We start from the raw sequence: 14348 nt of genomic DNA on the forward strand, positions 1-14348 counted from the left end.
ACCCTAAAAACGTAAATAAAAAAGCTATTATAGTCAAAGTGCACTTACTTTCCGAACATGCACCATTGATAGAATGTTACCTGCAAGTGTCATGTGATCTGTGACGAACGCAAAGCCGGCCAAACCTGTAATCTGAGATGTACAGTGGCTTTCAGTGCATAACGTGTGCCGTGCTCCGTGTTGCAGAGGCCTCACACTGCTCTACCTGCTGCACTGGGAGGCGACGCTCAAGTACACGGCGGACCTGTACAGGAGACGTTCGCACGACATCCGGCCGGGGCTCTCCAGGGTGAGTCTGTAGTGTGCGAGGGAGTGGGTGTGTCACCAATTGTGTCGATGCCCTTGTATCTTATAAAAATAGAGCTGTTTAAGCCTTTCTGTGTAATTATGCTCTTTAATGTTCACAAATTAACTTACACCATTTTATTGCTGGCCGGAGTGGCCGAGCGGTTCTAGGCGCTACAGTCCGGAACCGCGCGACCACTACGGTCGCAGGTTCGAATCCTGCCTCGGGCACGGATGTGTGTGATGTCCTTAGGTTAGTTAGGTTTAAGTAGTTCTAAGTTCTAGGGAACTGATGACCATTGCAGTTAAGTCCCATTGTGCTCAGAGCCATTTTTGAACCATTTTACTAAAATTACAGGTGTTGGAACTTTGAGGTGGCAACTATTTATTTACAGCTCATACAAAATAGATAAGTGTTTCAAAGTTGTAGTGACTTTCAAAGCAGTCACCAACAATACGTATAATCCATTGCTAGTGATGTGGAAGTCGGAGGATACTCTCAGCAATGCCAGTTGTATTGACAGTTCGAGCGGCACGGTCTATTGCCTGACGAATCTATAGCAGTTCTGAAGCGAATGCCGTGAAGTGTTTCCTTCAGTTTGGAAATAGAGTTGAACTCACGAGGGCTTAAGTCAGGGGAGTGCAGTAGGTGGTACAGCACTTAGCAGCCCCATCAGTGAAGCGAATCAGTAACAGCTTGCACTGTACGTGCTAGAGTAATGTCCTGCAAAATGATGGCCAGGTCCTGCAGAAAGTGTCACCACTTCTTTCTCTGTGCTGTTCATTTTTGGAACACAGCCTTCGACCAGCTTAGAGACAGCAGTGATGACACTTTCTGCAGGATCTGAACATCATTTTACAGGACAGCGTGTGGATTCAAGCTGTTACTGATTTGTTTGACTGACTGGGCTGCTAAGTGCTATACCACCTACTGCACTCCCCTGACGTAAGCCCTCGTGAGTTCAACTCGATTTCTAAACTGAAGGAAACACTTCACGGCATTTTCTTAAGAACTGCTACAAATTTGTCAGGCAATAGAACGCACTGCTTGAACTGTCGACACAACTGGCACTGCAAAGTGTATCCTACAACTTCCACATCGCTGGCAACGGTTTATACGCAATGCTGACGACTACTTTGAAGGTCATTAAAACTTTGAAACGCATATCTATTTTGTACGCGCTGTAAACAAATAGTTGCCACTATTAAAGTTCCAACCCTCACATTGATATATTCAAGTGGCAAAAGTATTAACTCACGATTTGAATACACTTTTTGAAATTTAATTACTGTCAGTAAATATTTGTTTAATAAAGATCTGTCACTACCCCTACCACCAGCAGCTCTAGCCCCAAGTTTTGCACATTTTGCCTGTTATTATTTGAGGATCAGGTATATGAGGTGAGTTCGAACAATAACAGGAATGTTTGTATCAGTAAAGAAATTTATTTATTCAGCTACGTCAATGTTATGCCCTTCAGAACAGTTACCAGTAGACATTAACCATCTATGCCAGTGCTTTTTCTGATCCCTGAAATACTCTTGGAACTCAATATGTGGGATAGCTCTTTAGCTCACTCAATGATACGTTTTAGTCTAGTCTCATACGTGCCTGTAAAATGATAGCCCTTTTCAATATTTTTGGGGACAGAAGAGTGTCACATGCAGCCATGTGTAAAGAAAATGAGGGTTGGGGCAGTGTTACAGTATAATTTTTTTGCCAGAAGTTTAGGAGCAGGCAACAGCGTATGAGCAGGTGCATTATTGTACTGCAAAAGCCGTGAACTGTTTGTCTACAGATCCAGGCACACTTTTGTCGGACTTCTTCACGCAAAATGCCATCGAACTTGTACGAGGGTTGGCTGAAAAGTAATGCCTACGAGTATTTTATTGTGTACTCAGTATTGGTTGAAGTATACTATGTGTCGTACATACTACTCGGCCAACTTTGCTGCTTTGCTGATGCGAGTTGCAGCCCTCTGCCACTAGAGTGCTCTGAATTGTAACGTGTGAAGTGGCAGCGAATAACACTACTGTGTCAGTGCATGAGAAACAGTAAACAGTGTGCGGTTTTTAGTGTGTAATTGTTCGTACGTGGAGCACTGTGTCCTTCAGCATGACAATGCCAGACCACTCATGAGCACTGCAACAGAAGTCTGGGGCTCTTTGTCGTCAAACAACATAATAGTCCTGACTTGGCTCTATAGGATTTTGAGCTGTTTCCAAAAATTCATCACTACCTTTGAGTACTGTACTACAAGAGTGAGGAAGCGGTGCAAGCGGAGGTTAGCTTGTAGCTCCATTGACCAAGCGGAACATTCTACCACAACAGTATCGACAAACTGGTCTCTCGTTTGGAGAAATATGTTAAAACAGGATGTATACGACCCAGGAGATCCGGGATAAACCCGGGAATTTTTTCATCCAGGAGAAAACTGGGAAAAACCTGGGAATTTTTTATAATCCCGGGAATTTTTCAATGTTTTGGTTTTCAGTTAAATTTTTGTGAATTTGACTGGTAAGAACCAATACTCAAACAAAAGATATTACTGTGTCCTGCTACTGCAGAATAATAAATGAGGGGAAAAAAAACGAAAATAAAACTTAAGTTGCAAAGGAAATGCCCCGTATACAACAAAAAAGCAGTGCTCATAGAAGCGTCTGCCAACAGCACAGTGTGCCGAAGGCTTAGGAAGACTATGCAATGCTTCATAACAACACATTGCCTCCAATGAACGTGACGTGACGACTATTTAGAGTCGTTTGAGCAGTTGCGGGTGGGCTTTTGCGCAAGTGCAGTTAAGTCGCGTATGAGTAATATCTTGTCCCACTTCTGGTTACAGAAGTGTGGCTGGGCGCCACTACGTAATATTGTCCCGGTTCGGAAATATAGTAAATCTGGGGCTGATGCACAGAGCAGTCCGAATTGTGGTGGGGAGGTGGGTCGTCTCCACGTGACCCGTGTTTACGTTCAGTATTGTTGTTGTTTCGTCTTCGTTTATTGCTCTCACGTTAAATGATGATGAAACGGATTTTTGTGGCCGGGAGCTATCAAATGAATTTAAAATTCGTTCGCTTAGTAACAGAAGGCTAAAATATGTTATTAGTTTCAGATTTTATTTCCACTTTTCTGATAGTCAAGCATTAATCGCCTTGCAGAACAATGAAGTTATTTTTGTCAGTTTGCTGAAGAGATTTGGCTTTTAATCTTTTCTGCTGAGGCAGTCAGTTTATTTGAAACGAAGTGTTTAATTTCACACTCTTGGCGGGTTTCGACTGTTCGCTACATTTCAAGTGCATGTATGGCATTATACCATAATAAAGAACCAAACATGAGATAATACAGTACTGGTACTCCAAGAAAATTTACATCCGAATATGGACATATGAATGTGCACTTTAAGCCGAATTATGCATTTTAGTGTGGTTCACGAATTTCCGATGCTCTTGTAGTATCCTCTGATGTCTTGTTTCTTTTATGACATAATATGAGATCTTTTACACGTACGAACATACAGCCTTCCTGCGTCATCGTAGCTGCGCAAACGAGGTGACGCCTGTTATCTGGCGCTCTCTTGCAACTGCTGAAATGAACCTATTTCTAACAGGTCGTGAGAAAATATTGCGAATGGTGGTTTGAAAAGCGTTACATTCGAAGCAAATTTCCTTTTGTGCAAGATGAACTATGTACGATGAGTTTCTTAAATCACAAAGCGTTCGACTCCATTTAAAAATCAACTCTTTGAGGACAACCATTTAGAAGAATTTCGAGCCCAGATCACACATTTATGTCGTTATTAAAAATTTTACTGGCACATTTGTGTGATGTATCTTAATTCAAACCATGAACTTTTCTTATTTGTGTGTTCGCTCTAGTTAAGAGTGATCTCGCTGTTGGCTGACTACATCACGTGCTCTATGCTGTCATCAGCGGGCGAGATCAAGTGACACGAGCTATGGCTGCCTTACAAAAGCGCATCGCAATCTCAATTTCAGTGCTTCAGAAAGTAACATGCAGTGTTTGTTGGAATTAGAATTTATGCCTTCGTAATACAAAAATATGCAACGTACATGCCGCCACCCCCCCCCCCCCCCAATCCCCCACCCCCTCTCCTGGGAGTTTCATTGTCTAGAGTGCTGGGAAATTCTAAGTCGGTATATAAAACCATAAACATTCTAAGGATTGATGAGTTTTACAGTGCCGAGGAAGAGTATACTGTCATTTAACTCGGACAAAGTGTATTTTTACCCGGGAGAATGTATTTTTAACCGGGAAATCTGGGAATTGTTTTTCTTTGTCCACATATACACCCTGTAAAATGAAACTGTATGGCACCAGAGACGTTTTCGAGTCTCACACAGCTATGGTTTATATCAGCAGACTGAAGTGACGAAAGAAAAGTTGTACGGAGGCCGGGATATGAACACGGCTCTCCTGCTCACTGGGCAAATGCGCCAACTACTGCGCCACCCTACGGAAGACATCTCTGGTACTCAATTTTGGTTAATACACGTATGTCTGGGTTTCAGGCAGGATCCCCCGTTTCATTCCACCCTGAGGTGGTGTTCGGATACACTTGGAAAGCCACTGCAAAACTTTGCGATTTTATGGGAAATACCGAGTGGGCTGAGGGGCTAATGGGAATTTAGGTTGAGGAGGGAGGCCTGCTAGCATAGTCTGTGCAGTTTGCAGAACCTATGTGCCAGGGTGGAGTAGTGTTTAGCACGTCTGCCGAGTGAGCAAGATACTCCGGTTTGAATCCTGGCCTTGGTACAAATTTTCATTCATCACTTCAGCCTGCTTATATGCATCAGAAATATGTTTTCTCACCAGAGTGACTATGGTGAGAAATGAATAAAACATGTAACGTTCAGGAAAGAATAATGGCACTATTATCAAAAGAATAGATTGCTGCTCACTAGCAGAGATGTTGAGATATACACAGACACTACAAAAAGACTATGAAACATTTTAAGATTTCACATATAAGCTGTTGGCTAATTCAGGTGAAGGTCTTTCTGGCCAAAAGTGTACTTGTTTCATTGTCTTTTTGGTCTCTGTCTGCAACTCAACATGTGTGCTATATGGTGAGTAGCAGTGTATCCTTTCATAATATTATTATTTCTCATTGTAACCTTTAGTACAAGTTTTCAAATACAGTAGAGCGTCGATTATCCGAAGTAATTGGGGGACATGGGTGTCGGTAAACTGGTTTGTTCGGATAATCGAACTGTACGTGTTTATGTGCCAAAAAGAAGTACTGTACAGTAAATTTATTCATAAAAACAGGCATCTCTTTTAGTAATATAAAGTAACGTGCAAAGGCAACTTCAGTAGGAATATATAGTATGTGGCACAGTTTTTTAAACAAAAATATATACATATTACATACGCATTTTGCATGAACAATACACACAGTATACAAAATTAACGTTTAAAAAAATCCTTTATTTTGGTCTGTCTAAGCAAGCCTACACACTTACGAGCAGCTAAGTCACGTACTTTTTTCATTACAGATATCTGAAACTGGTCACTTTCATCTTGGGCTTCAAACCATTGCAAGGCAGTATCTAAACAAGTGAACGCCTCAGAAGCTGTTGGTATACTTTCATTTTCACTTTCTGGAGCACTGATTGATGAGATGCTGGCGGCGTCATCTTTATCAGTGACTACGTTTACAATCTCACTGTCCTGCATGATATGGTGTCCTGGATCTGCATCATCGATATTCATCCATTCGTGAACGTCTTCTTCATCACATTCATGGCAATCTATTTCTTTTAGCATACCGAGAATTTCGGACATATCGTTCTGTTCGTCGTTTTCAATCATACCTTGTGAATTTTCTTCTGTGTCCAAAATTTTATTCCATGCTTTCTTCAAATTCTCTTCCTTTACACTATTCCGTGCTGTGCTGATCATGTAGGATGCGTCTTTCAAGTCAATATTCTTATGATTTCTTAATAGAGTTTCTTCTCCATCCTCTTCTCTTTCTAACAATAACTTACGCAACAATTCTTTCCTGTAATATCGTTTGAAAGTCTCAATAATGCGTTGATCCATGGGCTGTAATAAGGAGGTTCTCCTTCCGATCTCTTTTGTGTAAACCACTTGTAAACAGCATCATCTAGATCTGTGTTAGTGGCGAGCTTCATAGTTTTACGGCTTGTTGATTCATCAGTAGAATCAAGCATAACTATAAAATTTGCTATGCTCGTCTTTTGTTTTTTATATCCGTAATTGTCGACTTCCCCACCTTGTACTCATTGGATAAAGTGGTTGCAGATTCACCTTCTGACCTTTTAATAATCTCGTACCTGTCCCTCATAGAAAGGACAACACATTTACGTTTAAGCATTTTGTATCATCAAGTTCATTTCTTCATGCAGCAACACACAAGTGGTCGTAACAGAGAACAGAAGGTGACTGTTTGCTCTTCTCGGGGGCGCGCAATCCTTCAGACTGCGCGGAGCGGCATGCCTCAACTCTAAGATGGCGCAGCTGTTGCTGTGAACAGCTTTGATACTGCCGCTACTTCTACTGCCAGTGCCGAGCCGACAGAAGTGTCCCGATTGTTGAAACACAGCGACTGGCGGCTCGGCCGGTCAGCAGCGCCTCGTGAAGGCCCCATTAGAAGCAATGTTCTGCCAGCGGTGGCCCAGTGCGGTGACTACTGTTGGGAAACTTGGTTTGGGAGTGAGGGGGATGATGGACAGTAGGGTGGGAGAGTAACAGGTGCGAGCGAGTACACAGTTCAGTTAAGCGGTCGTTCGGTTGACCGACGTTCGGATAATCGACGCTCTACTGTATTGAAACTGTGATTTGTGTGTGTGTGTGTGTGTGTGTGTGTGTGTGAGAGAGAGATTAAGCACTGCACAACAGTGGGCCCGAGAAGGCACTAGCTAGACTGGCGGCAGGTAAAACACTAATAGTGGCTAAAGCGGGCACGATTGTAAGCAATGGATGCCCAAGCAACTCGGCCACTAGTCACACCCTCATCTTGTGTATTTTCGATTTTATCTGTGATTTCTTTCTTAATGTAGTAGTCATCTGTCTACCACCTCGGATTAAACAGAGACTCGGATTGTCCGAGCTCTGATTACTGAGGATTTACTGTAATGGAGAAAATACTCTTAGTTTAAGGGGTAGATTTTGTAAAGTTTGTTTCAAAAAATGAAAAAACTGCAGGACAGTTGCTTAATCCACAATCTTCTACTGTGTGCATGACCAGTTTCAGAACACTTACAGTGGTGTAAAAGATAAACACCATTGGTTCCATGACAGCATTGGGTGAGGGTGGCCTCTGATGATAAAGTAATTTTTTTTTTTTTACACTACTTTACGTGTATACAATAAAAGATTATTGATCTGCAGTTTATATTCAGTTTTCAAAATGGTGTCGTAGAGTTGTGGCTGACTCGTAAGAACTACTCTTTAAGGAGTAGAATTATAGCAAGTGCAACTGTCCCGTGTCACTACGTCTCGGCAGTCTCCACGCTAGAGTCCCGGTCCGGGAAATAGCTCCGTTCCTTTGCCGAACGAAAAGTTAGTCTCGTCACCGCCGTTCTGCCGCCGCAGGTGGTGTCGGCGTCGCAGGCGGCGCAGAGGGAGCCTCCCCGGCTGGACAGGCGCATAACGGGCGCGCAGGCGGTGGACGAGACGCTGCAGGAGGTGCTGGCGCTGGTGCTGCGGGACTACCTGCAGCCCTGGTACAACCGCCTGAGCGCCGACGACGAGTTCCCGCGTGAGGTGCGCCGCACAGCCCAGCGCCTCGCCGTCAACTTCGCTGGCAGGTGGGTCTGTCTGTGTGTGTGTGTGTGTGTGTGTGTGTGTGTGTGTGTGTGTGTGTGTGCGTGTGTCTACTGTAGTGTCCCTGCTCGCTCCGCACCTGCCTCTTTTTCCCTGCGAGTCGCCTCACAGTCTGGGGTACAGGTTATGTCTTGTACTACCGGGGCCAGTTACAGTACAATTTTTCCACACGAATGGCAAATCGTCTGGTTCTACTCACTACCCCCCCCCCCTCCCCCCCTCCCCACCCACTTCCCTCTGACATTTGTTGCTTTTCCTCAAGCTCTTCGTAAGACCTTTAAAAATAAATCTAAATTGAGTAATTGTTGAAATGAATTGTTACGGTATTTCCTCAAATCTAAGCTGCACTTTTTTTCCGGTTTTTGTAATCCAAAAAACCGCCTGCGGTTTAGAATCGAGTGTAAAGTAAGGGGAAGTTCTGAAAAATGTTGGTAGGTGCCGCCACAACTAACTTCTGCCGTCAAATATATGTAGGTGCTACACAATCGTCCTTTGCAGGCACAAAGATAAATACTGGTGCCAAAACCTCTGCATCAGTAAGTACATTTAAAAAAAGGTGGAAGACGAGCTTTTTTTCTCCGCCCTGAGTTTCGAGCACTGCATTTTCATACATTATCCAACAAAGGAAATACAAATTCCATATTGTTCATCTTCGAATGTAGCAGCATTTCAGTGTACTACGAAAATCCGACTGGCAAGACTGTTTGGGGGTCTTTGTCAATATGGCCGACTTCTGAATTGAGAAGAGATGGTTGCTAATAGGCACTTTTATGAATTTTGAATCACATGCAGTATTCTCTTCACCATAAGAATAATATGAATGTAAACATTTTGCCATGTATTCTTTCGTGTTTGCTGCTATCTCATTTTTTTTAAGCGGTGGCAGCGCGCACAAAAGCAAGCCGTGCCGCGAGCGGTAACAGGCCGTAAGCACTCATTATCAGAATGCGACAAACAGTGCATGACACAGTACAGTAATGCATTTTCAGCTTAAAGTGATGTAAACACCTATAACATAGAGAACGGCACTTATCAGATCAAAGAAAAGTAAGCAATCAATTCAAACCAGACGAAGCACGTGAAAAAGGAAGGGTACCCGTATAAATACGGACGGAGCACCTGACGCATTGCAATGGCTACCTGGTAAAGCTTAACTGCTAAGCTTACGACTCAAACCAAACTACTGTAGCTGTATCGTCATTCATTTGACCTAAATTGTGTCTCATATTACAGTGGACCAACTTTGTTATGATTTGGAGGTGCGGCCTAAAACTTATATCTCCCCTTGAATTTCAAGTCTCAAATTTCAGGTGCGGCTTAGATTTGGGAAAATTTTTTTTCCTCAATTTCGAGTCTGATTTTTCAGGTGTGGCGTACATTTGAGTGCGGCTTAGATTCGAGTAAATACGGTATTCATTCAAAGTAAGTACCATATCTCCCTCTGTAGCAGGAATAAATTTTGCAATCTTATTCAAGTGCTAAATATTAAGAGAGGACATGACTCATTGTCATTTAAGGTAATACCCAAGAGCTTCAGAAGATTTCTACATCAACATCCATACTCTGCAAACCGTGATGTACCTGGCAGACAGTATGTCCCACTGTACAAGTTATCAGGGTCTCATCCCGTTCCATTTACATATGGAGCACGGCAAGAGTGATTGTTTGAATGCCTCTGTGCTTGCGGTTATTATTCCGATCTTATCCTCACGATCCCTATGTGAGTGACATGTAGGGAGTTTTTGTATATTCCTAGGGCCATCTAAAGTCAGTTCTTGAATCTTTGTCAACAGGCTTTCTCAGGATGGTTTACATCTATCTTCAAGAGTCTTCCAGTTCAGTGCCTTCTGTATCTCTGTGACAGTCTCCCACAGATCAAACAAACCTGTGACCATTCGTGCTGCCCCCTTCTGTATACGTTTAATCTCCCCTGTTAGTCCTATCTGGCACGGCTCCCAAACAACTGAGCAATATTCCATAACAGTTCACACGAATGTTTGGCAAACAGTCTTCTTTGTAGACTGATTCCACCTCCTCAGTATTATGCCAGTAAATCAAAATCGATCACCTGTTTTACCCGTGACTGCACCTATATGATCATTCCATTTCATATTCCTATAAAGTGTTACACCTAGGAATTTGTCTGAGTTGGCATATTCCAGCAGGGACTTTTATAAAATTCAGAAAGGAGCAGTTGGAAGGTATCTGCATCAAGGAGATGATGTCGATTTGCCTGAATACACAAAGATTTTAGATTGCGAGTATTGGCCAGAAACTCCTGGAAGCATCTGATATTTGGTGAAGCTGGAATTAGGAAGTTGGCCTGCAAATTTCACTTTAATGAAACGGAAGGAACTCATGGTTTCTGTCACTATCTTCAGGAAAATAAGTTCTCAATTATACTACTTCCTCTCGAGCACACTTTAGGTACAAATGCAGTATCATCCAATGAATGTGAAAGGAGTTTCTCTTAAATGGATTGTGTAGTTACTTCATCTGGGTAACCTTGTATGATTGTACAGACAGCTAGCACTCAGGATAGCAGGATAGTGCCCCCCCCTCCCCCTCCCCCTCCCCCACACACACACACACACTCAGTTCAAATCGAGAAACAATGCACTGGTGATACCACCTATTGTGTGTTTCTAGCATCAACAAAATTGTGCTATCTACTAAATTGAGTAGAAAGGATTAAAATATAAAATTTTCATTATCTTGTTAGTTTCACAATGGAACCTGTAAAATCTATAATTTACAAATTATTTCACTTTCCAGCAGAAACCTCAGACTCTTTGCAGATGATGCAGTTGTCTAAAATGAAGTTCTGTCTGAAAGTAGCTGCATAAATGTTCAGTTAGATCTTGATAAGTTTTCAGACATGCAGAGATTGGCAACTTGCTTAAGTGTTCAAAAATGTAAAATTCTGCACTCCACAAAATGAAAAAATGTGGTAGCCTATGACTATAGTATCACTGAGTCACATTTGGAATTGGACAACTCATACAAAGACTCGTGTGTAACGCTTTGTAGGGATATGAAATGGCATGATTGCGTAGGTGCAGTCGTGAGTCAAGCAGGTGGCAGATTTCGGTTTATTGCTAGAAAACTGGAGAAGTGCAATCAGTCTACAAAAGAGACGCTTACAAATCCATCCTAGAATATTGCTCAAGTGTGTGGGACCTGTACCAAATGGGACTAACAAGCGATATTGAACGTGTACAGAGAAGGGTGGCATGAATGGTCACAGGTTTGTTTGGTCTGTGGGAGAGTGTCACAATGGTACTGAAGGACTGAACTGGAAGACTCGTGAAGATAGATGTAAACTTCCCTGAGAAAATTTGTTAAAGTTTCAAGAATCAGCTATAAATGATGACTCTAGAAATGTACTGCAACTGCAATGTATTGCTCACATAGGGATTGTGAAGATTAGAGTAATTACTGCATGCACAGAAGCATTCAATCAATCATTCGTCCTGTGCTCCATATGTGAATGGAACAGGAAGAAACCCTACTAGCTGGTACAATGGGACATCCTTTGCCATGCACGTCGCAGTGGTTTGCAGAGAATTGATGTAGATAGATGTAGATGTAAAAAGTGAGACGTGTTAAACATTAAGGCATATTTATATGGGCCATATCTTATCTTATATTTCACGGCAGTAGCGTCGCCGTCAACATTGTTACATTGTGGCTGAAGTAGACGACAATTTTGCAGTATGACTGGGCAGTATGCTGATTTTGCAAGCTTTTGTGAGTAATTGCTGACACATTGCCGTGGGATTGCCAGTGATGTTCACAGAGGCTGGAAAATGTTTACCTCTATTGTTGTCTGTAGACACTTCCCTCTCACCTTTGTTTCCTACTTGGCCACACCAGCAGTGCTGCAATTGCGTGTCTGAATGAAAACAATGCCCTTTCACTTTTCTTTGAAAGTCTGTGTGTGTACATGTAGCCATCTGTCTTCTTAGTTGTTGGGATGTTGTCATTTACAGTCATGGAAAACTGGACAAACAAAAATTTCATAAATGTGATTAATCTACTGTCAGTTATGGGACGTTGATGGTAATGGCTACACAGACTGCAGTATGAAAAAACAGTAAGAAGTTGCCATTGAGCTCAGAATCGTACTTCGTGAAACGTACAAAAAATTGCAACGTCTTCAAACCTGTGCCTAATCTGAGGCAATAAAGTCACATAGGAATCCACACGATTTGCATTTTCTGCCATGTGTTTCATCTTTCTCGAGGCATGTCTGAAGTAGGAAGCATTGCATACCTATGGGGACAAGAGGTTTATTGATCAATTCAGAGACGTACATTAAACTTCTGTACAAATCAGCAGTAGCTAAAAACCAAAGGATGATCGCCAGCTGGCTTTTGATTGGTATACGCTCTCTCATTTTTGTATCAGTTTTAACAGTTACTGGACCAATTGCTTGTATGAGAAATACAAAATTGTTATGATATTCTGGTAAAATTCGGGAACTGTTATCAGTTCATTAGTTTAATTTTCTAAAGCATTTTGCTTATTTAAAAAATAATGCATCCACGAAGTGAATTTTTTCTCATTCTTTCTAACTTGATTCCTTGTATGTTGTAGAAGCAGTAGAGTCGCACTCAGTTCCTTGTTTGTCTATTTTGTGGCAATACGCAATAATGTGGTCCCTCTGTAAACACATTTGGGCCGGAAATGTCTTGCTGCAAATATTTGCTGGCGGTAGTGGCCTGTATTGTTGCAGTACATGTGGCTACAATTCGTGTGGCCGCAGTGTTGCCGGACAATGTTGCTGAAATACATTGCTATCGGCATGCGATTTTTATGGCTGTGTAAACTTACCTTCAGACATTGTTTAGTTGCGTAAGTTGTATGCTACTTCTGAAGAAAATTCACTCTTTCTAGTTAAAATTTAGAAAAATTGCAGTGACTGTAATTCAAAATTGCTAACAAAGTCAAACATTTTATGTATGCAACTCAATACAAAGGCATCAGTTTGTGTGTGACATGTGAGAGAATTACTTTACTAATAAAGTCATATATAATTCCTGCAGTTGTTAAGTATGTGTTATGGGATTTTCCCCTTGATAGAAACACTATATTGACATTTTTGTAGTTTTCACCTTGGCATCCTCTTTCAAAATACAATCAAAGTTTATTGACTCTCAGTGGCTGAAGTTTACACATAAAACAATCACTCTTGGAAAAACCTTTCAGTATTTGTGACCCAAATTTCGGTTATAATTTTTATCACAACCCCTTGCTCCTTCTCATATGATAACGTGTAATTTTGGTTTTGCATTGTGTAGTTAGAATCGGCCCAAACAGATAGTACTCACTAAGTCGTTTATGCGTCGCAGAGTGTCGATGGAAAGCATCAGTTTGTTTCCCGTTAACAATGAAACTAGTTTCTAAAGTGGAATTTTGTGTGCTCATTCAGTAGAGTGCACCCAAATTAATCTAGTGCGATATTTGTTTTATCAGTACCTATGTAGAGACAGTAAAACTCAAAGGATAACCAGTATTCCAGCAGCGATGTGACTGCCCTGGCCCGCCAGACTGCTTCCACCGAGCATGCAGAGTTACTGAGTTGCTGCCGGATTTCTGTTTATTCTTTGTGTTTTACTGACCCTCATAATCTGTATCAATAAAACAAATATCTCACTTCATTAATCTGAGAGTGCCCTATCAAATGGGCAATTAAAATTCAGATTTAAAAATAATTTTGTTTGTAAGAAGAACTGAACTGGCAAACACTTGAAGACAGACCAAGCTGTCCCACGGAAGCCTACTTAGTGAGTTTGGGTAACGAATCGAGGAATATACAATAGTGTGGTGGAAATGAAAGTGGCCCATACGATTGGATGTTAATGTACGAGTTCCTAGATAACAGAATGCAGCATGTCATTGTCAATGGAGAGAAGTCTTCCGAAGTAAGAGAGATTTCAGGTGTGCCACAGGGGAGTGTCGTAGGCCCGTTGCTATTCACAATATATATAAATGACCTTGTGGATAACATTGTAAGTTCACTGAGGCTTTCTGCGGATGACGCTGTGATATATCGAGAGGTTGTAACAATGAAAAATTGTAGTGAAATGCAGGAGGATCAGCAACGAACTGACGCATGGTGCAGGGAATGGCAATTGAATCTCAATGTAGACAAGTGTAATGTGCTGCGAATACATAGAAAGAAAGATCCTTTATCATTTAGCTACAAAATAGCAGGTCAGCAACTGGAAGCAGTTAATTCCATAAATTA

The 14348-nt window shown here is 41.8% G+C and overlaps 1 protein-coding gene across 3 annotated transcripts in view; it reads left to right on the top strand.

The window, feature by feature from the left end:
• The window catches only part of LOC126426732 (sorting nexin-13-like), a 399890-nt gene that overhangs the window by 58890 nt on the left and 326652 nt on the right, over positions 1-14348 (top strand). For all 3 annotated transcript variants that reach the window (XM_050088694.1, XM_050088696.1, XM_050088695.1), the window contains exons 3-4: positions 187-289; positions 7865-8079. In XM_050088694.1, coding sequence (XP_049944651.1) covers positions 187-289; positions 7865-8079 — 318 coding nt within the window. The remainder of the gene's footprint in view (positions 1-186; positions 290-7864; positions 8080-14348) is intronic.

The sequence above is a fragment of the Schistocerca serialis genome, chromosome 11, assembly GCF_023864345.2.
Source record: "Schistocerca serialis cubense isolate TAMUIC-IGC-003099 chromosome 11, iqSchSeri2.2, whole genome shotgun sequence".
Lineage (NCBI taxonomy): Eukaryota > Metazoa > Arthropoda > Insecta > Orthoptera > Acrididae > Schistocerca > Schistocerca serialis.